General features: G+C 42.6%; 2 protein-coding genes across 7 annotated transcripts in view; both read right to left on the bottom strand.

Moving 5' to 3' along the window:
* The window catches only part of JPH2 (junctophilin 2), an 82,397-nt gene extending 80,584 nt beyond the window's left edge, over positions 1-1,813 (bottom strand). The window contains exon 1 of the mRNA XM_011929199.1: positions 523-1,813. Within this exon, the coding sequence (XP_011784589.1) occupies positions 523-947 (425 nt within the window). The 5' untranslated portion in view covers positions 948-1,813. The remainder of the gene's footprint in view (positions 1-522) is intronic.
* Positions 1,814-10,658: 8,845 nt separating this feature from the next.
* Positions 10,659-24,623, bottom strand: OSER1 (oxidative stress responsive serine-rich 1). 6 transcript variants are annotated; one of them, XM_011929014.1, is made up of 6 exons: positions 24,227-24,295; positions 21,446-21,485; positions 21,177-21,213; positions 20,754-20,871; positions 17,119-17,232; positions 10,659-11,881 (listed from the first exon to the last, which is right to left on the bottom strand). In XM_011929014.1, exons 2-6 carry the CDS (start codon positions 21,464-21,466, stop codon positions 11,194-11,196), a joined length of 978 nt encoding a protein of 325 aa, XP_011784404.1. In that variant the 5' UTR covers positions 21,467-21,485; positions 24,227-24,295; the 3' UTR covers positions 10,659-11,193. The 6 variants fall into 6 exon arrangements, with proteins under 6 accessions (XP_011784404.1, XP_011784406.1, XP_011784405.1 ...); XM_011929016.1 differs by lacking the exons at positions 21,177-21,213; positions 21,446-21,485; positions 24,227-24,295 and adding an exon at positions 24,299-24,623; XM_011929015.1 differs by lacking the exons at positions 21,177-21,213; positions 21,446-21,485; positions 24,227-24,295 and adding an exon at positions 23,714-24,132.

Here is a 24,623-nt window from a genome sequence, read left to right as displayed (position 1 = left end):
GAGGAAGCATTAATGGGTGGGTGGGTAGATGGATGGATGGGCAGGCAGGTGGGTGGGTGGATGGACAGATGGATGGATGGATGGACAGGTGGGTGGATTGGTGTGTGGATAGATGATGAGTGGATAGATGGATGGGTGGATGGGTAGATGGGTGGGTGGATGAATGAATACTCCTCATGATCTATTGCTTGAAAATAATTTTCACGGCAAAGTTAAGACTAGAATCCGATTCTGCTAGAGTATATTCCATGGCTGTTTATGTTGGAGCATACCGAACATGCTAACGGTAGTAGTTATATTTTATTGTGTGTTGAGTGTGCACTTATATGGCAGGCTTTGTACTAAGCACTCCCACTAATCCTCTCAATAACCCCTTTATTCGTTCCATCTTTACTACAAGAAAATGGATGCTCAGAAAGGTAGAGCAGCTTGCCCAAAGCCACACAGCAAATCACATCCTAGCCCATCTGATTCTGTGCCAATTGCCCAACACCTTTCCCACCCTCCACCAGGGTTTCTCACCCTCCCTGGCCCTGCCCCACCTCTGCAGGCCCCCAGCTGGCCTCACCTCCATCAGCATAGGTCTCGGTGCCATAGCCGTCTTGCAGACCATTGTTCCAGGTGCCCTCATACTTGGCACCACTGCTTGAGCTCTGCCGGATTCCGTAGCGTCCCTTGAAGCCATGTGTCCACTCGCCCTTGTAGAGCCAGCGCCCCTTGGTCTCTATGCCCAGCCCATGCCGTTTGCCCTGGCTCCAGTATCCCTCAAAGGTATTTCCGCTGGGCCAGGTATAGACACCTGCCACCTCAAAGCCAAAGTTCCAGGAGCCAGAGTATTCGCCCTGGCCCTTGGGGCCTGTGCACAGTCCGTGCCCATGGGCCTTTCCCCCCTCCCAGCCCCCGCAGTATGCCCCGCCGTCATCAAAGTCAAAGCGGCCCCCGCTCATCTCATCATAGCCCCTGACAACCTCCCCGTCCTCCAGGGTGAGTGCAGAGGGCGTGGGTGATGCCTGCAACACTCCTCCAGTGCCCTCGGGGGCAGGCCCCCAGACTCACCACTGCGCCCCAGGAGGGGGGAAGCAGGATGCCAGCAGAGGCTGAAAGACCCCCGGCGCCAAGTCAGCACTGGGTTGGCTAGTCAGTGCCATGCCCAGGAGCCCCGACTCCACCAGCCAGAGCAAGGCTGCCTGCTGGGAAGAAAGCAGGAAGGAAAGGTTCAAAGTCCCCACAAAGCGTCCCAAGTCTGCTTTCCAAGAAGTCCAAAGGAAAATGGTGTGATCTCTTTAAGAAGCCCAGTGAAAGCGTGGGGTGGAGGGGTCCTCAGCCTTTTCAAAGAGGGGAAATTCCCCTCGGTGACAGCCCCCGCCTGAGGCTGGGTTCCCACAGCCCGCTGGCCCCCTTCTCCACCCCAGTGGGTGTGCGGGGCTGTCGGTCTCCCCGCCGCTGCCCCGCCCCCTTCTCCAATCCTGCCCTCCTCCCGGGACGGAAAGGTCAGTGTTGCCCTAACAAGGCCATTGGATCTAGAAGCTGCTCCCAAAATAACCCCCGGCCAGCCCAGCCTCCTTCAAAGCGGGAAGGAGGGGTATTTCAAATCGTGCCCGTGCTGCAGACCCGGGCAGTGGCTGGAGAGATGAGGAAGGAGGCTGAGAACTGAGTGCAGGCAGCCCAGGGAACATGGTGTCTTTTCCTCCCGGGAATAAGAGCTGCCCTCCATTCTCAGAGTCCCCTGGGTCTGCGGGCAGGGAGGGCGCCGGGGAATCGGGGAAGGGAGGGGAGAGGGAGACCAGCAGAACGCCCAGTCCTGGAACACTGAAAATCCCCCAGAGCGAGGAGGTTGGCAGATCTCAGCCCCATCACCATTCACATGCCCTAAGGGAACCTGGGGTTACAGCACCACTGCCAGCCCCATCAAGGAATCCGGTGACCTAAAGAGAAAGGAATGGAGACAGTTTCACATGTGCTTCCGAAAGCAGAGGAGGGAAGTCAGAAAGAGAGGGGAGGCTGTGGAAACAGAGTCTGGAAGATACGCCAAATCTCAGTCCAGTGCTCACGCACCACCCTGAGCTCCCTCCACCCCGGAGAACCTGGTGCAAGAAGCAACCATCTATTCCCTTTCTCTTTCCCCTGAAAGGCAAAGAGAAGGGAGAGGAGCCTGCCCTCCTCGCCGCCTGAGACACAGACTGGGCTTCCCGCTAGCTTCCTCTCCCCACCCCTTGGTACCTCTGCGCCTTTCCTGCCGCAGACCCACCAGCAGACCCTGAGGGTTAAAGGAGTCCCCTTCCTGTCAACCCAGGGTTGTGTTGTAATGAGGTCCTCTCAGAAATTCTCAAGAGTCATTATTTTTTAAAATTTCCCTTTCTGAGCTGTCTTTTGCTCTAGTGTCCTAGGAGCCTGTGAGGCCAGACTTCAGAAAGCTCTTGGGGCAGGGCCAGGAGAGAAGGGCCTGGGTGGATTCCCAGCCACTCAGGTTCCCACCAAACTCCAATAAAAAGAACAAATAAATCTCCACGGCAAGAAGCTGTGGCCGGAGCTAATGATTGTAAATCCCAGCTAAGCCCAAGGTTAATGGGAGTATAGAGGAATTCTGGGAAAGGTAAGAGCCACTAGGAAGATCTGTGTGTGTCTGTGTGTGTGTGTGAACGTGTAAGAGTGTGTGTGTGAACGTGTGTAAGAGTGTGTGTGTGAACGTGTAAGAGTGTGTGTGAACGTGTAAGAGTGTGTGTGAACGTGTGTAAGAGTGTGTGAACGTGTAAGAGTGTGTGTGAACGTGTAAGAGTGTGTGTGTGAACGTGTGTAAGAGTGTGTGTGTGAACGTGTAAGAGAAGAGTGTGTGTGTGAACGTGTGTAAGAGTGTGTGTGTGAACGTGTAAGAGTGTGTGTGGCGAGAGTGTGTTGTGAGAGTGTGGTGAGAGTGTGTGTATGTGTGTGTGTGTGTGAGAAGATGGGGATGGAAGAGAAAGAATTAAGCACAAAAGGTGCTAGAGAACATCAGACAATTATCTAACTTTAAATTTATCTGACATATTTCCTAACCCCATGATAATTTAGGCCACGTAAAGTCACTGCGGAAGTCTTGTTCCTGTTCAGGAAGTGGGTAAAAAATGTTCCCTGCTTTCCTTCCAGTGGGTTATCTGTTCTTAGGACTTGGTTCCATCCTTGGTCATAGCCCCTGACCTTAAAGAGCCCCTTCTGTATCTGCGTTTCACCACCAGGTAGAGGCACCCAGCCTCTTGGGCTCACTGTCACCGTCTGTTTGCCAAGCTGACAGGGAGCACATAGTGGATAAAGACTGTGGCCTCTGGGTAGTTAGGTGTGAGCCCTGGCCAGGTTGACTGACAGTCTGCTTGTACAATTCACTTCAGGGCTACTCCCAGGGAGTTCTGCTTTCGCCACTTCTCACTGAGGTCTTTGGAGAATCACAAACTTTTTTCGAGCTCTGCTGTCGGGGAAGAGCATCTCAAACTGGAAGCTAGGGGAGTTTGAGCTGCGGATTCTATATTGTAATCATATGCTTAGGCCAGGCGGCCATTGCTACATCTTAGCAGGGTGTTCCACCTATGTGAATTTAACCACTGTTCATTCATAGCAGCTCCCTAGGGTAGCTCCCTACCCAGGGTTACAACACGCAAGAACCACCTATAGAACTTAAAAACATAAAGAGATCCGAGAGCCCCACCTGAGACCTGCAGAATTAGATTGTCCTGGGAGAAGACCTGGGCAGTCGAATTCTTTTAAAAGCTTGTCAGATGAATCTGACTCTCATCTCTGGTTAGAAACACTGTAAGTGCCTGGTATAGGGGCTCACACCTGTAATCCCAGCACTTTGGGAGGCCAAGGCTGGAGGATTGCTTGAGCCCAGGGGTTTGAGACTAACCTGGACAACAAAGTGAGACCCCACCTCTACAATTTAAAAAAAAATTTTTTAATTAGCCAGGTGTGGTGATACACACCTGTGGTCCCAGCTACATGGGAAGCTGAGGCAGGAGGATCGCTTGAGTCAAGGAGTTGGAGGCTGCAGTGAGCCATATTGGTGCCACTGCACTCCAGCCTGGGCAATCCTGTTTCAAAAAATAAATAAATAGATAGATAGAAAATAACAACAAAACCATGGTAAAATTTCCAGTTAAGAAACTGTTTAATAACATAAAGATTCATGAATCCGTTTACTGCAGGATGAGTAGTTTTGAAGTTAGATACATCTTCAAATCCCAGTCCTGCCCCTCACAAGCTGTGCGACCTGGGACCAATTGTTAATTTCTCTAAACTGCAAATTCTTCATCTGTAAAAGTCCCTACCTCACAGGATTATTGGTATCAAGAATAACAGTATCTACCTTATACGACTGGGTGAGGATTACAGAGTTAATATTGTAAAAAGGCTCAGAACACACTACACATATAATCAGTGTTAGCGCTTATGAGTATTACTCTTACATACTAAATTACTTTTCGGGCTTAATAAAATAGTCATCAAAGAGAGAAGCGAGAACCCTTCCCAAATATTAAATATCTTGACATCGAATCACTCCTTATTCTCATGTTTTAAACTGAAAAACAAAGTTACTGGTAAAGGGATACTATGACTTTGTGAAGTTTAAGTAAGATTCTTTGCCAAATTTGGTACTGGCCTTACCTGCCCAGAGCTTTCTGATAAGTTACCATTCGTCCTGCCTTTTAAACAGGTGCATTTCAGGGAAAGGGAGACCTCTTGTGGTGTTACGTGCATTACAACAGCCTTTCCTCAGAAAAAGCAAGTTCTTCAAATCCAATGGAATTTACTAAACTTGAAATATTAGCTGGGCATGGTGGTGCATGCCTGTGGTCCTAGCTACTCAGAAGGCTGAGGCAGAAGGATCGCTTGAGCCTGGGAGGTCGAGGCTGCAGGGAGCCATGATCACACCACTGCACTCCAGACTGAGTGATGGAGCAAGATCCTCTCTCAAAAATAATAATTATTATTATAATTTAAAAATAAATAGGCTGGGCGCGGTGGCTCACGCCTGTAATCCTAGCACTTCGAGAGGCCAAGGTAGGCGGATTATCTGAGGTCAGGGGTTCGAGACCAGCCTGGCCAACATGGCGAAACCCCGTCCCTACTAAAAATACAAAAATTAGACGGGCGTAGTGAAACCTTCCTGTAACCCCAGCTACTAGGGGCACTGAGGCAGGAGAATCACTTGAACCCCGGAGACAGAGATTGCAGTGAGCCAAGATGGTGCCACTGCACTCCAGCCTGGGCGACAGAGTGAGACTCCATCTCAAAAATAAATAAATAAAAATAAAAAATAAAATAAACTTGAAATAATTATAAACTGGTTGTAAAGGCAGCTAGCCTATTCCCTCTCTTCATCCCAGATCTCTTCCCACTCCCTTGTTCTGTTCCCTGGTCACTTGCTCTATTTCCTGCTCAACTTCTCAAGCTTGACTGCTTCTCTGGGAGCCTCAAAGGGAGAGAACTGAAAATCCGGAACAAAGAGAAGGACTGTGCCCAGAAATCCATTGGAGTTCTTCTCAGCCGTGGAAGGCTCAGCAGAGCGAGCCTCGTAGCCCTGGAAGCCTTTCCAGGCAGGTTTCCTGGCTAGACTAGTGCCCTTCCCACATGCTGGCTCCTCCCCCAAACTATGAGTTGTTAAAGCAAGGATTTTCTTCTTTCCAAAAAATAGTGAATAGTGCTGCAGTGAACATAGGTGTGCATGCATCTTTATAATAGAATCATTTATATTCCTCTGGGAATATAAATCAGTAATGAGACTGCTGGGTCAAATGGTATTTCTGGTTCTAGGTCTTTAAGGAATCGCCACAATGTCTTCCACAAGGGTTGAACTCACTTACATTCCCACCAAAAGTATAAAAGCATCCTTATTTCTCCAGAGCCTTACGAGCATCTTTTGTTTCTTGTTTGTTGACTTTTTAATAATTGCCATTCTGACTGGTATGAGGTGGTATCTCATTCTGGTTTTGATTTTGCATTTCTCTAGTGATCAGTGAATCAACCCAAATGTCGATCAACGATAGACTGGATAAAGAAAATGTGGTACATATACACCATGGAATACTATGCAGCCATAAAAAGGAATGTGATCATGTCCTTTGCAGGGGCACGGATGGATCTAGAAGCCATTATTCTCAGCAAACTAACACAGGAACAGAAAACCAAACATGTTCTCACTTTTAAGTGGGAGCTGAACAATGGAAACACGTGGACACAGAGAGAGGAACGATGGGGCCTGTGGGTAGGTTGGGGGAGCAAGAAAAGAGAGAGCACCAGGATAAATAGCTAATGCATACAGGGCTTAATAGGCTTAATACCTAGGTGATGGGTTGATAGGTGCAGCAAACCACCACGGCACATGCTTACCTATGTAACAAACCTGCATGTCCTGAACGTGTACCCCAGAACTTAAATTATTAAAAAACCTGAGCATCTGTTGTACAGTAGGTATTGCAGCTCATCTGTGTCTACCCAGTGCCTGCACATAGTGGGTGCTCCCGGTCTTCCCAGCATCTAGCAGCTGATGACCCCTTCCGAAATCCTTTTTCAATTGACTTCCAGAATCTCTCTCTTGGTTCTGCTCCTGCCTTACTGGTTCCTCCACATCCCCCTGAGTTCTTCTGTACCTTGGGAATGTCCCAGACCTTCATTTTCTGGCTTCTTTATCTACATTCATTTCTGAGGAGGTCTCTAGTCACATGGCTTTGCATAAACTCCCTCTACCGATGACTCTGAAGTCTGCATCCCCAGGCTGCACCACTCTCCTGATCTTCTGTCAGACATCCAGCCACCTACTCAACATTTCTAAATATCTCATGAGCATCTCAGATTTGACAATAACAAACAAAACTCTCAATTTCCACTTGCAAATTTGTCCCTCCAGCTGACTCCAAACTTATTAAAACCTTTGGAGTCAACCTTCATTCCTTTCTCTCACACCTTAAATCTAGTCCTTCAGCAAATCCCTGAAGGGATTTGGATTAAAATAATTCTAGAACAGGCCGGGCACAGTGGTTCACACCTGTAATCCCAGCACCCTGGGAGGCAGAGGTGGGTGGATCATGAGGTCAGGAGTTCGAGACCAGCCTGGCCAACATGGTGAAACCCCATCTCTCCTAAAAATACAAAAACTAGCCGGGTGTGATGGCATGCGCCTGTAGTCCCAATTACTTGGGAGGCTGAGGCAGGAGAATTGCTTGAACTAGGAGGCAGAGATTGTAGTGAGCTGAGATTGCACCACTGCACTCCAGCCTGAGCAACAGAGCGAGACCCTATCTAAAACAAAACAAAACCAAACCTTCCAGAACACATATTATCTCCTGCACTGCCAAGTACCCAGTACCAAACCTATTGCCTGACTCACTGCAGTAGCCTCCTAACTGTCCTCTTTGCCTTCCCTTAGTCTGCACACAGTAGCCAGTGCTCTTTCAAAAGGTTAAGTCTCAGCTGGGCATGGTGGCTCATGCCTGTAATCCCAGTACTTTTGGAGGGCAAGGTGGGCGGATTGCCTGAGGTCAGGAGTTCAAGACCAGACTGGCCAAAATAGCAAAACCACATCTCTACTAAAAATACAAAAAAATTAGCCAGACATGGTGGTGCACACCTGTGATCCCAGCTACCTGAGAGGCTGAGACACGAGAATTGCTTGAACCCGGGAGGTGGAGGTTGCAGTGAGCTGAGATCGTGCCACTGCACTCCAGCCTGGGTGACAGAGCAAGACTGTCTCAAAAAAAAAAAAAAAAAAAAAAAGCTAAGTCTAGTCATCTCTCTCCTCTGCTCCCCCAAATGGCTCTCTATCTCACTCACAGTAAGAGTCAACACCTTTAAAATGGCCTATCAGGCCCTCCATGATCTGGCCCTACCCATCTCTCTCTGACCCCACCTGCTCAAGCTGCATTGACATCCTTGTGGTTCCTTCTGCCAAGAATGCCCCTCCCTCAGATGCCCCCATGGCTCGCTTTCTTACTTCCTTCAGGTCTCTGCTCAAATGTCACCTTATCACAGCATCTTCTCTGCTCACCCCAAATAGCAACCCTATCCCTAGCCCACCCTTTCCTATCTCCTAATTCTTCCTCTCTCCATACAACTTACATGTTCATCACCTTTCTCTACTGAGGACAAGGATATCATTCTGCTTACTGTTTGATTCCCAGGCTCTAGTACAGTGTCCCTGGTGTGTTGTAAGCACTTCATACTCATTGAATGAATGAATGAATGAACATTCAATGAAAACTTGTTCAATAAAGGCATGTGGAAATCAAGATGTTACTTTTTTGGAACATCAGAGTGAGACTTAATCCCTCAATCCACAAACCAAATCCATTTCCCTAGCTGTATGAGAGAAAGGAGATTAGTTTGGTAAGTCACATTCAAAAAGAAAGGGACCCTGATGTTAAAGTTGGCCCAATTGGGTCTGAGCAGAGTAATTTTTAACTTCAAGATTCATGTTTTGAGGAAGATTTTGCTGAGATGTAGATAACTTACAGCTTATTCCCACAAATCGGGAATGACTAAACTTTCATCCAAGTTGGATTTTGAGTTAGTAGGTCATTGGAACTCTGCCCTTTTCAATCCTTACACCCCTAACACCTTCGTATGAAAAACGTACGTATCATCATTCTCTGGTGACTGCTGCACTAACATACAGCACTAAGCAAATAACCAGACCGCTGGCTTGAAAAGCAAACTAAAAGGCATTTAAAGGCTTAAGAACTCATCTTAATTCAAAGAACATGTTAGGCCCACTTAAGATGAACTTGAATAGCTCACTACTTAATTACAATAGCTCCACTCCTCTCCAGTTTTTATTTTATTTTTGCAACAGAGACTCGCTCTGTCGCCCAAGCTGGAGTGCAGTGGTGCGATCTCGACTCACTGCAAGCTCCACCTCCTGGGTTCACACCATTCTCCTGCCTCAATCTCCTGAGTAGCTGGGACTACAGGCGCCCGCCACCATGCCCAGGTAATTTTTTGTATTTTTAGTAGAGACAGGTTTCACTGTGTTAGCCAGGACGGTCTCGATCTCCTGACCTTGTGATCCGCCCGCCTCGGCCTCCCAAAGTGTTGGGATTACAGGCGTGAGCCACCGCGCCCAGCCCAGTTTTTGTTTTTTTAAAGGTGAGCCAAAACATTAGTTGTGGAGGTGAAAGCAGGGTGGTACCTTTACAACCAGAAGCTTAAATTTTGGTCTGGGAATCCCTGGGAGTCCCTGATGCCCTTTCAGGAAATCTGAGGTCAACATTATTTTCATAGTACTAAAACATTACAGGTTGACGTTCCCTAATCTGAAATGCTTCAAAATCTAGAACTTTTTGAGCACTGACATGAGGATCAAAGGACCTGCTCATTGGAGCAGTCTGGCTTTTAGGATTACAGAAGCTGAACTGGTAAGTATGTAATGCTAATCTTTCAAAATCTAAAAAAATTTTGAGATCCGAAAACACTTCTGGTCCCAAGTATTCCATGTAAGCAATATTCAACCTGTAGTTGCCTTTTTCACATTCATACTCACAAGTGTACAAAAGTTTGCCAGAGACCACACAATATGCGATATCCCAGAGACTGAATGCAGAAACATATGAGAATCTGTCTTCTAATTAAGCCAAACATTAAAAAAGATTTGCAAAAAGGTAGAACAATGCCACTCTTCTAATATTTTGTTGTTTTGGAAAAGCTATTTTTCATTCAGAAATTGTTAGCTTGTAATGAATTAAATATTTTAAAATTATCTTAAATTTCTAATATGGTAAACATTAAGATATATCCTTTTGGGAGACTGTAACAAAACCTTTTGGGTCCTGAATTTGTCAGTGTAAAGGAGGTGCTTACAAAAAGTCTGAGAATTTCTGCCTTAGATATACTAACTAGTGCACCTTCTGTCACCATTATTAGGAAATATGTCACAGCTTCTAGAGCTGTGATAAGGTATTTTGCTCCCTCCCTTTAACCACAGCCTTCAGATGTCACTAAATTCACACTAAACTAATGACCAGCAGAGGACTCCCACTACTTAAGCTTAGAGTTTTTCTAGTAAACACCCTTCCTCTCTCCCCCAAGAACAAATCACCTATTTGTTGAAGCCCACATCCCATTATCATGAATCAACCAGACAGCCAGCACAATGTTTTAGTAAATAGTATAAATGTATTTTGTAATTTAAACAAAAGCTTCTGTTAACATTATTGCTAACATGACTAGACACTGTCACTAAATTTGGTGGCTCTGCTTAGGATGGTCTGAACACATGCAACATTCTTTTTGGAGCCACCTGAAAAACAAGGATTCATCATCCAGCTGAAACCGAGGACAGATTTTTTTTTACCAAACTGCAGGGAATTTTGAAATGGTCGACCAAATCTGTGGGATACAGAATTTGCAAAATTCTCTTTTGGGGTTGCTGGGGTGACAGGGCAGCTCAAAGAGGTAACCATCTAGAACATCCGAAAATGAGGTATGAGACCTGTATTACAACTAATAACAAAAAAACACGCCATATACTTAAAATGCTGGAGATGGTGAAGACACACACTAGTTTCAAATATTACACCTCCTCCCTCCAACTGAAGCAGCCCATTCCAAGCTGCTTGAGTAACTGCATGTAACATGTCTCAGGATGAACAGCACCAGCAGGGGCTTCTTTAGTGATGGTTAATAACTCTCTCAAACAATAGAGGGCAGGCCAGCTAGTTTATTCAAATTGAATCTAAACCTTAGATCTCTGGCTTAACAATAACATGAGAAATCTTTATAGACACAATAAATCTTGCATTAAATCAGAGATGGTTTAAATCAGTCTTGTAACTTCTAATATTCTGGGCTGGCAACTACAGCATGACAAATGTTTAGTGCAGTTACAAAATCACATTTTACTTTCCTTGGCTACCAAACCTTAAACAAATCTGAAAAATGCACTGTTTTACAAAGGCTTTTACCCACTGCTGCCAGTCTCAAGTAATTATGGTTTCTTCATCCCCCAGGAACATTTCTAAATTTTTCTTTGATCTGCTTGCCTTGAAGTGTATGGAAGAACTCAAAGAGTAAGTTTAAAGAATGAAGATTAACTGAGATGCCAAGTAAAGTTTTTATTGCAAGCACAGTGAGCAGAAAGAGATGTCTTCTCACACAAAGTGGCCACAAGGTCTGCCATTAACTCTCTTTGACAAGCCTTCATTGGTTTAAAGCATATGAATCAGCTTCTTGCTATCAGGTGTACATCATTTCTGCCATGTGGGACATTTTCTTGGGAATATACAAGTAATACTCCATGTAGCCTGATAGGTCCTCTATGGTCACATCATCCACAAAGACTCGAGCTTGCTCAGAACAGGATCGGGGAGAGCCAGACAGAGTTCTGGCATGCAGCGACTGAGAGTAGTCCTCAAGTGTGGATCTTCGTTCTGGAGCCAAGGGAGGGACACTCTGCAGGCCTGAAAAGGAATACACTTCCATATCATGCCATCTCTTACACTGGCATTCCTTGCCTATGCATGTGCATGGCTTGCCCTGGTTTAGCTTGGAAACGGACTGAAAGTCAGAGAGATCACTGGCTTTGAGACTTGCTTGGGAGACTTGGGTAGCGTCAGAGGAGTCTTCCTTCTTACTCTCTGATGGGAGCCTTGGAACGGAAGTTCTCAAAGGCTCAACGACTGCCCCTGTGTGATTAGCATCGAGAGAAGTAGAGCTTTCTCCTGCACTGAACTCTTTTGGGGTTGAAATTCCCAGCCCACTGCTGCCATCAGGTGAGTCAGTCTGGCTTTTGTGCTTCAGTTGACTGTTGGAAGAAGATGCTATTGTACTGCAATGTATAAACTTTGGAGGATGAAGGACAGGAGACTTAGAACGCCGACGACGCTGAGTTCTCACTGCTCCTCGTGAAGACTTCCTTGTAGACCTAAGAGGAAAAATATATACAAGAAGAAGCTGGGATACAGAGCTGTCCCAAACAGATTTTTTATGATAATAGGAAATTTACCTCCCGTCAGATTTACGAGTCTAAGCTCATAAATTTCCCACAAGAGATGCACCTGCCTCCATTTCCATGCTGCCTAAGTCTTTGTGTCTCAAAAACTTCAACATCATCTTATTAGCAAGCTATACAACCAGGTGAGATAATGGTATTTTTTAACTGAATCACTTGGGCCAAACATTTGGGATAGAACACCTTGGGAGCCTTTGACCAGTGGGTCTGAGGGAAACACCTCAGACAGACAACTGAAACCAATCCCGTAAAGTCTAAATATTGTGCCCTAAACCTGAATATAGCAGCGTCAGAACCACTGTGAGGCTAACGTTACAAATGATCATTATGCCATTACTATTAAATAGATTTTTGATTCATTTCTATCATTGGTAACAGCCAATCAATTAAAACCAAAAAACTAACAATATTTACAATCCCTGAGGTTTTCAGATACTGGGAATTACTGGACACACTATGTAAGGTAACTATTCATGAAACATTTAAATAAAGAACTGAGTGAAAAGAAAAGATACTCAAAACTGCTAAGTGAATTAGAGGCAAGAACCAAACAGGACACTAAAAAAAAAATGTTTTATTTGGAATTAAACAAAATGAATGAGCTAAACAGAACACAGTAGTCCCATCTTATCCATGGTTTCACTTTCTACAGTTTCAGTTACCTGCAGTCAACCATGGTCTGAAAATATTAAATAAAAAATTCCAGAAATAAACAATTCGTAAGTTTTACATTGCGCCCCACTGTGAGTGGCATAACGAAATCTTGCACCATCCTGCTCCATCCCACCTGGGATGTGAATCGGCCCTTCGTCCAGGGTATCCACACTGTATATGCTATTTACCCATTAGTCATTTAGCAGCTATCTTGGTTATTAGATCAACTATCATGGTACTGCAGTGCTTCTGTTCAAGTAACTCTTATTTTACTTAACAATGGCCCCAAAGTGCAAGAGTAGTGATGCTAGCAGTTTGGGTATACCAAGAAAAGCCACGAAGTGCTTCTGCTGTGGTTAGAATGTGTCACCCACAAGTTGATGTGTTGTAAACTTGGTCCTGAACGCATCAATGCTGAGACTTTTGGGGGTGATTGGGTCACAAGGGCTCTGCCTTCAAGAATGGATTAATCCATCCACAGATTAATGAATTAAAAGGTTAGTGAGGGAGAGGGACAGTTATCACAAGAACGGCTCTGTTATAAAAGCTGGTTTGGCTACTTCTCACGAGCTCCCTTGCCATGTGATATCCTTCCCCATGTTATGATGCAGCAATGATACACTCACCAGATGCTGGTGCCATGCTCTTACACTTCCCAGCTTCCAGAAATATAAGAAATAAGTCTCTTTAAAAATTACCCAGTCTTGGCCAGGCGCCGTGGCTCAAGCCTGTAATCCCAGCACTTTGGGAGGCCGAGACGGGTGGATCACGAGGTCAGGAGATCGAGACCATCCTGGCTAACACGGTGAAACCCCGTCTCTACTAAAAAATACAAAAAACTAGCCGGGCGACGTGGCGGGCGCCTGTAGTCCCAGCTACTCGGGAGGCTGAGGCAGGAGAATGGCGTAAACCCAGGAGGTGGAGCTTGCAGTGAGCTGAGATCCGGCCACTGAACTCCAGCCCGGGCGACAGAGCGAGACTCCGTCTCAAAAAAAAAAAAAAAAGAAATTACCCAGTCTCAGGTATTCAGTTACAGCAATAGAAAATGAACTAAGACAGCTTTCTTTAAGAGAAAAGGTGAAAGTTCTTGACTTAATAAGGAAAGGAAAGAAACAAAACACATACTGAGGTTGCTAAGATGTATAGTAAGAATGAATCTCCTGTCTGACAAATTGTGAAGAAGGAAAAACAAATTTGTGATAGACTTACTGTTGCACTTCAAATGCAAAAGTTACAGCCACAGTGCATGTTTAAGTCCTTAGTTAAGACAGAAAAGGCATTAAATGTGTAGGTGGAAGACATGAACAAAAACATGTTCTGACTGATGGCAAATGGGTTTGATATTGTCTGCAGTTTCAGGTGTCCACTGGGGTTCTTGGAACATATCCCCTATGGATAAGGGGGGACTTGTACACACAGCTAAAGAAATAATTACCTGACTGGAAAATAAATCTGAATTATTTGTAACAGGGTCCAGCAAATTACAGCCTGTGGGTCAAATCTGGCTCCCTGCCTGTTTTTGTACAGCTTGTGGACATTGCTCCAGTGGGCTAGCACTGTGAGCCACAGACCAGGCTAGAGGATCCTCCCCTGTCCCTATTCTCCCTTCCCACCTTCCTGGCCAGTGGACACGTTGCACCACTGTCCAGCGCCCACACTGGCTAACATCTACATGTTGAGTCTCTACTGTTGGCAACTGCTGATCACTGAGAGGCAGAATCTCAGTTCAAGACTTCAACCAGTGCTGGGATCTCTGGAGGAGAAAAGAGCATGCTGGGATCTGAGCCTCACTGGAACAGAGAGTAGAACTGACCCTGGCACTACATGCTACCCACCCATTCCACAAGGTTCTCCTTTCAGGCTAGTCACTCTATCCTGCGACTGTCTCAGCAACTGAAGACAAAACGTGTCCACCAGCCAGGACGGCCAACCCCAGGCAAGCAGGGTAGAGTAGGAGTTTTCTCTCTTATTTAAGCACTTATTAATATCCTTGGAATTTTGCTTCTTGGCCTCCAATGCCTAAAAAATTTACCATATGGTGCTTTACAAAAAAAAGTTTGCCAACCCCTGACCTAAAAGGCAGTACAGAGACAAGGATTTGGAAAAATGTAAAAATTAAAAGAGATGACAGAGTAAGTCTGAATTTCTGAAGAAATGAATACAGAGAACAGAGGACAAGTGATTTTCATAGACACAATGACAGAGAAATTTTCTCATTTGATAAAGAGAATCTATGAATACAGGAAATACACCAGAGCAGGATAAAAAGAAATCCACATAGAGACACTCTGTAGCAAAACTATAGAATAGCAAAGACAACAGGAAGATCTTAAAAGCAGCCAGAGACTAGAAAGATTATTTCCAAATTAATAACAATTGGATTGAAGGTATGCTTTTCAATATCAATGTAATGAAACCAGAAGACAATCAACTATACCTCATTTAAGTGCTAAGAGAAAATAACTGTCAATCTAGAAATATAATGTCGAGTATATCAACTCTATCTTTCAAAAACAAGGACGAAATAAAGACATTTTCAGATAAATGAGAGCAAAGTACAGTTGGTCTTCTGTATCCATGGATTCTACACCTGTGGATTCAACTAGCAGCAGACTGAAAACATCCCTTCCACCAAGTTCCAAAAAGCAAGCATTGAATTTGCTGTGCTCTGAGCACTATGCTGAGTCTGCGTGAGTGAAGCGCTGTGTAAGCACTGTGGTAGCTATTATAAGTACTCTAGAGACGGTTTAAAGTATACAGAAAAATGAGCACAGGTTGTAAGCAAATACTACACCATTCTGTCTAAGAGACATAAGCATCCTCAGATTTTGGTATTGAGAGGGGTGTGTGAGTGGGGAGGACCTGGAATCGATACCCCACGGATACAGATGATTGTTATTTACCAATAGGACATGACATTATTTAACATCAGGGGCCCTTTCAAATGTATTTATATGGAGTTATACAATGCAGAGGTCCTATTTACTAGCAATAAACTTTCACTGAAGAAACTACTTTAGGAAAAAAGGAAGTGATTGTATATGGGAGGTCTGAGGTGAAAGTATGGTGAGAAAAGAAGTTACAAACAAGTAGAAAAATCTAAATAAACACTGTCTGCTTAAATAATAACAACAAAACCTAGTTTGTGAGATTAAAAATAAGTAACACAACTAAAATACTGGGCAACTACATTATGGAAGTCAGGAGATCAGAGGAAAGGGGTTCTGAGGAGAAAGGCTAAGATATCATTAATTTTTGTCTTTGTTAAAAGCACACATGGCAAAATCAAGGCTAACAACTACTGAAAGAATAGAAATAAAGTGTGCCATTTCCAAACCACTAGAGGAAAAGAACAAACAAAATCCTTGCAAACAATTGTTTTTAAACAATTGGAAAGGAAACAAGGAGAAGGTGGGGAAAAAAAGGAAAGAAAAACATAAAAAAGCAGGACAAAGTAAAATGGCAGAATCACTTCTGAAGATATCAATAATCAAATAAACGTAAATGCACTAAACCCAGCAGTTAAAAAAAAACTGATCACATTGAGTAAAACAGAAAAAAATAAAACCTAGTCATGATATTTATATGAAACAGCTAAAATACAAGAACACAGAATGCTTGAAAGTAGAAAGCTGGGTGTGGTGGCTCACACCTACAATCCCAGCACTTTGGGAGGCCGAGGTGGTCAGATCACCTGAGGTCAGAGGTTTGAGACTAGCCAGGCCAACATGATGAAACTCTGTCTCTACTAAAAATACAAAAATTAACTGGGCATGGTGGCGGGCACCTGTAACCCCAGCTACCTGGGAGGCTAAGGCAGGAGAATTGCTCAAATCGGGGAGGCGGAGGGTGCAGTGAGCTGAGATTGTGACACCACTCCAGTCTGTGTGACAGAGCAAGAACAAGACTCCGTCTTAAAAAAAAGAAAGAAAGAAAAAGACAAACAAGGGAAACACTCACTAGAAGAAAACTTTAAGACAAAAGCCATTATGAAGGATTAAGAATGTCACTATATAATAAAAGTTTCAATTCACCAGGAGGAAAACATTCAAAACCTATGCTATATAAATCCAACAAAATAACGTCAAGATACATAAAGCAAAAACATAGAATTTAAAGGGAAAATAGACAAATTCACTTCCATGGGGTAGATTTCAACATACATCTCTATTATTTGTAAGTCAAGTTAACTAAATAATTGAAAAAAAGGTTCAAATAACACATTTAAAAGCCTGATTTAATGGACATAGAATCCAAGAATAATGAGAGAAGTACCAATCTTCTCAAATAGACATAGAATATTTGTAAAAATTGAATACGGACCAGGCCAAAAAGAAAGTCTCAGCAAATTCAGCAAAAGAAGGAATAGGTCCTTCTCTAATCATTGGGTCTTAGGTTCTATATCATAACCTACTCTTTTCTGGACACTCAGGAAGGAAAATCCAGTAATATTTTATAATACTGGAATGAAAATCATTTCAATAAGAAGCTCTTACCCGTGCCAACTGTCTTTAGATGCACATGTGGTTTTAGGTTTGGTATCATCTGTTGCTGTTCTGACTGGTGCTCTGACACCTGTGCCTTCTCCAACAGACAGAGATGCTATGGACCTGAAGACAAGAACAAAGTTTACGGCTACAAAAAACTGTAAAATGAGGAGAACATATTGTTCTCACTAACTCAAATACAATTTTTATCACACATTTTTTTTTTCCAGTTTGGGTTTCTCAAAAATTGCTCAGCTTTTAGTGTACATTTTCCTTCAAAACCAAATTTAGAAGATCCCTAAAAGCCCATGGCTGCAAAATCATAAGCCAAAGAATGACTGGTAAGTGTACCCAGCAGCAGGATATAAATAGACTTTCAGGCTGTTTCCATGGGGCAGATCAGGCCTTATGGTCAGAGAATGCTAATGACACTGACCATTTATCTTACGCAGGCAAACCAGAGCCATGGAACTAAGTTTAGAAGCAAAAACTTTAGGAGACTCCATCTAACTTAACACTGAATACATTTTCAAATATTACGCAACTTTTAGAAAAATATTCTAACTTTTGCAACTAATAAACTTGAAATATTAATCAGAGTAAATCCTTGTTGTTTAAAATTATACAGATAATACGGGTTCCCAGTAAAGAACATGAAAAAATCTAAAGGCAAGAAGAACAGAATCATCCATAAACTCACAACCCAGAGACTACCAACATCGAACATTGGTGGAAATCCTTCCAGACTTTTTCAACACACGTAAACATACACACACACACACACACACACACACACACACACACACACCCCTCCTACTATAGATGCTATGGTGCTGACAAAATTCTTTAGAAAGAGACATTAATCTACTAAAATGAAAGGATGTTCAATGAAACATAATTGAAAGTAAAAAGTAACTGGGAATAATATGTAATAGAAAAAAATACTGTATTTCTAAATTATGGCACACCTATACAGTAAAATGTTGGGAATTTATTAGAAATTAAGTGTACAAAGAACTTTTAATGATATAGGGGAATGCTTGTAAGGAGAAAGCAGCATGGTTAAACACCTATACATATTATTATGATCTCAACTTAGGAAAAGAGTTGAGTAAAAAATACTTAGGTAAAATAAGTATAGGCTATCATGAACCAGTGATATAGGTGTTAACAGTGGTTATGGTAAACTGTGATTTTTACTTCCGTTTTTATCCTGTTTTGTTTTCGTAAGTTTTTCTATTATAAGCATGTATTATATTATCGTCAGATAAACAGAATATTGTTTTGTTATATATATCGATTTATATCTATATAGAGATTTGTCCTAATAAGACAAATACCATTAAGGAGTCAAAACCTGTTGAACGGGATCATGCTAAATTCCTGGCAAGGCTTGGTTAGTTTATGAGTCAATCCTCAGATGTCCCATTTGTAAACTGGCGACAATATAAAACAACTAGAACGTATGATACACTACTACACAAGTCTTATTCTGCTTAGTCATGCTAATGACTCACCCCTTCTCTTACTTTGTTTTCTCAAATGTTCTCCTTCCCTTATAATTTTACTCAAGGCAGAACATATGCTACAAATATATAATTTTTTTCATTTCAGCTTTTATTTTAGATACAGGTGGTACATGTGTAGAACTGTTCATGGGCATACTGGACCCAGGTAGTGAGCGCAGTACTCTATAGGTAGGTTTTCCACCCACATTCTGCTCCTGGCCTCCCCACTCCAGTAGTCAGCAGTGTCTGCTGTTCCCATGTCCATGTGTGTTCAATGCTTAGCTCCCACTTCTAAGTGAGAACATGCAGCATTTGGTTTTACAAATATGTAATTTTTGATCATATATTTTGAAAAATTTTTAAATAATGTTCTAAGTAATTTTTAGGGATACCAAAATGGCTTAATTTTACCTTTTTTTTTTTTTGAGACAGGGTCTCGCTCTGTTGCGCAGGCTGGAGTGCAGTGGCACGATCTCGGCTCACTCCAACCTCCACCTCCTGGGCTCAAGTGATCCTTCCACCTCAGCCTACAGAGCAGCTGGGAGCACAGGCATGCACCACCACACCAATTTTTTGGTTTTTTTGCAGAGACAGGGTTTTGCCACGTTGCCGAGGCTGCTGTTAAACTCCTGAGCTCAAGTGATGTGCTCACCTCGGCCTCCCAAAGTGCTGGAATTACAGGCGTGAGCCATCATGCCCAGCCTGGCTTTATTTTACATTTCAACTTCTTTTAAAACATCAGGAAAGAAGTCTGTGTATCAAGAGTTACTTACATAAATTTACACACTAAGAGATTTGTATGTATAACTGTGTGTACATATTCCTAGTATTTTCCTGATTTAAAAAAATTATTCCTATATAAGAAATCACAAAGGATACACTGCAGCCACAATCTGGAACTATCTGCTTCTCTGCTTTGCTTCTGTTTCCCAAGACGATTTATCAAATTACTGATATGAACTGGCAACACGACCACATTAGAAAACCATCAAGAGGAAAGATATGTTTTTGAACTATCATGGAAGCAAATATGAGCACCTATAATATCTACTGTGCAAATCTATCAGCATAAACCTTTTAATTTGATAGGCCAAAAATAGTACTAGCAACAGGCAGGTGGCTATAACAACTAACATCTAGTTTTTACTTTGTGCTAGGTACTGCATGCATTTCTTCATATTGTCTTCAAGGTACCACAAAAAGGATGGTTAAGAGCAGAGGTTCTAGAGACAGGCTGCCTAGGTTCAGATCCTGGCTCTGCAACTTTTACCAATGTGACTTTTAGCAAGTAATTTAATTTGTGTGAGTCTCATCTGTAAACTGAAATGACAGTAGTATCCATGTACTAAGGTGGTAGTGAGGATTAAATAATGTGCACAAAGTACTTAACCCAGTGTTTAGGGCACAGGAAGTAAATAATAAACATTAATGATGATTATTATTACTTGTGGGTGTTCTACTCTGAGCTTCCAGTGTTTAGTTTCCATTCATAAAAAGAAATTCTTATATCCATTAAAAATGCTGGTTTCTTTTGGCCTGGGAGAAAGAATTGGGGTGAGAAGAGTCTTACACAGAACATTTTGCAAAGGGTGAAACATTAACATTCAGACAGCAGCTGGTATGCAGGTACACTAATTAGTTTGGCCAAAGGGTCCAAGGTTATTGATCTCAGTGACAGAACCCTACTGAATAGAGGTTTCCATAGTGATAGACTCAGCAATCACAGACCATGAAATCTACAATGTCTTCATAGATTTCTATTGAGCCAATCCACTTTTAGTGAAAAATATTGTGATTCTCTTGAGATGTATGACAAAATCCCTGATGGGACACCACTTGATAATCTTTTATTCAAAAGAGGTGGGGGGAAGCCCTCCTCAAAGTGAACGAAAACCAAAACACCCAACCTAGGAGGGCAAATGAACTGCTACTTTTCAAATTTAACCAAAGGGTATTTTTTTTTTAAACTAAAACAATACTGTGTAGAATCTGGAAGGATGTTGTATTGCACTATTAGCATTTATATCTCCTTTCAATAATGAGAAATTTTAAAAGAGGAAGAGCTTTTTAGGGAGAAGAGACTATTTTGAATGAGTAAACAAATAATTCCAAATAATGTATTACATATTTAATTACCCTGATGCATCCACTCTTAATTTCTTGAAAGCAGTCTGTAGACTCTCCTCCTCTCCATCCTTGGCCTCGGATTTCATTGTGCAAGTTTTTACACTACTTATCGATGTTCCTGTTAACACTAAAAAAGAAAATAAAGTGAGCAAAGTAAAAACAGATGGGATCAAAAGTATACCTTTTTTTAAGATTTTACATTCCTGTTACCTTTACTGTTAGAAAAAAAAAAGCAAATTTTTATTTCGAAAAGGAAGTTTCAGTGTAGATAACTGGAGACTATAGGTTTTCTTAAGGGGAAACAAATGAAATGATACCAAAAATGGATATGTACTATGACAGAATATAAACTATTCACATACTTGATGCCAATATCCTATTACACAATTTTGGAAACTAGATGATCTGAAATCTACGTTTCAGTATACATACATTTTAACAGGGGAATCTCCCCAGTTGGCCTAGAAATCTATGAACAAAATGACATCAGAAATGAAAGGGAATAGCTCAAATTATAGCACTCTGATTCTTTAAAATGACACTGAGTATTTGTCTGGCCTAACCCTAGTTAAGTATAACTTTCATGACACATGATAGTATTTCTCTAGAGCAATCCTGACCCAGACAGCTATGTTCAGGAAGATACGTTTTAGAGAACAAGGCATTACCACTGTGAAAGCTGAATTATAAATACACTCTACCAGTAAGGTTGATACTTCCATTTGTGTTTTTCTTCATGGCCTGGAATAGTATAATTAATTGTTAAACAAGAAAGAAAATAAATGAACTATAAACCCCACAAAAAATTATTGTGCACATTAGTGGAAAAAGAAAAAAAAAACTTTTCTTTAGCCTAAAGGTTGAAAGTAAAGAAAAAAAATAGAAATGACTATTGTGTAGATGCACCATTAAATGATCTCTTAACTAGTTTGACTAACCAAAGTCCTCCATATTTTCCACCTGATTTTTATATTTTAAACAGAGAAAGGGAGATGAAGAACCAACCGAAGCAACAAGAAACACAACAAAGAAGTCTGTTAAAAAACCCTTGAATCTAGTCTCCAAATTATTTTTTCACTCAGGGTTATTAGTACCAAATCCTGAATAAAAATTAAGCAAAGCAGCATCTGTGAACATATCAGAGACAATCAGAAAGAAAGAAAGAAAAAAGTACCACAGAAAAAAATAGAAATAGGCCGGGCGCGGTGGCTCAAGCCTGTAATCCCAGCACTTTGGGAGGCCAAGACGGGCGGATCACGAGGTCAGGAGATCGAGACCATCCTGGCTAACACAGTGAAACCCCGTCTCTACTAAAAATACAAAAAATTAGCCGGGCGAGGTGGCCGGCGCCTGTAGTCCCAGCTACTCGGGAGGCTGAGGCAGGAGAATGTCGTGAACCCGGGAGGTGGAGGTTGCAGTGAGCTGAGATCCGGCCACTGCACTCCAGCCTGGGCGACAGAGCAAGACTCCGTCTCAAAAAAAAAAAAAAAAAAAAAAAAAATAGAAATAGAGGATATTTGAAGCAAAAGATTCACTTCACCTCTTTATTTCTAAGCTGTTACCACCCCCCCACCCCGCCCCCAGCCCCCTTAGGCATTCTCAGAGGGAGTAGTGCCTCTCCACCAGGCCTTGGGTCCTCTCTGATTCGTATCTGCTCTTCTCAGGGTGGCTCTGAAGTTATTGTGAGACCTCTAATATTCCAAAGGTCAAGGTGTCATCATGTCTCATATAATGTAACCATTCTATTATTGTAGTACCAGCGCAAAATAAAGAGTCAAGGAATCAGGACTTTTCACTTATTTATTTATTTGCAGAAGTTAAGGTATTTTAGGCAGAGGTCTCTGGGGAACACTGAAAACAGTCTCAAAAGAATTCAGCTACTAAAAAAAAAAAAAAAAAGAATTCAGCCAGCCTGCACTTCAACTTCTTGGGACACACAAAAAATTTTAAATACATTCTCCACGTATATTTTGATGGTTTATTTAAGTACATAAACACGAAGAAACATTATCCACACAATCCCATGCTTCACTAGTCCCTATTTCTCAATTTAGGGTAGGATCCCTCCAAATACACAATCAATTCCTATATACCTGGGGGGAGAGGTGAGCAATCACTTATTTCAATATTTTCAAAGCTTCACATCATCTAAAAGAGTACTACTGTAGATTGTAAACAAATTCTTCCTGCTGGTAGAACTAAATTGAAGTTTGACTTATAGTGTTCCTCAATTACCTTATGATCCGTTAATCAATGTTCAGCCCTTACCGAGTTAATAAATCATCTGAGCCAATCTCCCCAACCCGCAGACCCCACACAAGTCCTCTTTCGCCCTCTCTGGAAATTAGTCAGCATTTATGTACACGTCACATTTAAGTATACACTGCTGAATCATACAGGCAGAAATTCATTTCGTTCACAAATATTTACAGAATTCCTACCACGTGCATGGCACTAGAATGAATGCTAGGGATAGAAGTCTAAACTCCGTTTCTGTAAGGACTAGAAGAATCTCATTCCTGCCCTCCAAGAGCTTACAATATAACACCGTGCTAAGAGGCTCTGAACCCATATATGTAAACTTTTAATTATACAATGCTGACTTAATAGCACGGCAGGTGATCACCCTAGATGTTAATAAAAACTTTACATTCCTGTTGACACACTAAAAGATCTATCATCTAAAAACCAAAACAGGCCAGAATTAAAATCTGACTACAGACTAAAACTTCAGGAATGAAGTTCTGTCTAAACGATTTTCAGACTTCCAGCATTTTTAACTACTCACCTTTTTTCTCAGTTATTTTAGCCAAAAGCAAAGGTGAGCGTTAGGCATAACCTTAAGAGCCAGAGAAGAGCATCTTTGTAATTATAAAAGGCTCATTATGCTCCTCTGCATCCTCAGATCCACATTCACTCAAAGAAAGGGCTGTACAACTAACTCCGGACAACAGGTACAATTGGCTTGCCCTTCTTCATTAACATCAAATTTGTGGGAGACAGTCTTGGCGTTTTAACTGCAGTGAACTCTTTAAGTTGAACAATATCCAAAGAGATGAAACTTTAAAAAGCCTATTCGAAGTTACTTCGGTCAAATCAAACCGGGCAATTTAACTGTGCCTCGGATTTTCCACAACCTTACAAAAATTACAGTTATTCTAAGTTCCTCCATCAAAAGGACAAATTCCTGGTTTTCTCTTTCAACGAAATGGATGAGTCACAATCTTACTTCTATCTTGCCGTTTTAACGAAGACCTCACTGAATCTCAAGTCTAGGTCTACATTTCCACTCCCGAGAAGACCTAAGAACGATCAAGGGATGGCGCGGGTAAGCGTAGTTATCACAACGTTAAAAGATTTCGAAACTCCCAGACCACCAGGAAGCGTAGAATAGGGGGAAGAAAACCCTGTCCAGCAACTCGAAGAGGCAAACTAGACCGAGAGCAAACAATCGGCCCCCAGGACAAAAAGCACATTCACACCTCTCCGTGCAACCCACTCATCCCTTTACACTCGCAATGCTGCAGCCAAAGCACGAAGTTCTTTCTTTTCACCCAGAGTCTGTGCCTGTCGCGGTTAAACATGAACGGAGAAAATTCCTGGTCAGAACCCAGAGGGGTAGGACGGGGCTTGGAGTGTGAGGACAACGCGGAGCAGGGAGCTGTCCAGGGGCTCTGCCCGCCCGGGGTCTCCAGCTGGAAAGTTGCGCTCCTCGGGAGATTCCCGGGGTCAGAACGAGAGGCTGGAGTCGGAGCGAGGCACAAGGGATGCGGAAGAAGAAAGGAGTGGGCCGAAGAGGTAGCCAACGAGAATGGGGCTCCGAGGCGAGAGGGAAAGGGCGGGAAGGGGCAAAGGGCGGCCAAGGAGGACGAAAAGGGG

Source organism: Colobus angolensis, unplaced genomic scaffold (assembly GCF_000951035.1).
Source record: "Colobus angolensis palliatus isolate OR3802 unplaced genomic scaffold, Cang.pa_1.0 Scaffold8, whole genome shotgun sequence".
NCBI lineage: Eukaryota > Metazoa > Chordata > Mammalia > Primates > Cercopithecidae > Colobus > Colobus angolensis.
This window is presented reverse-complemented; position numbering and strand designations above follow the sequence as displayed.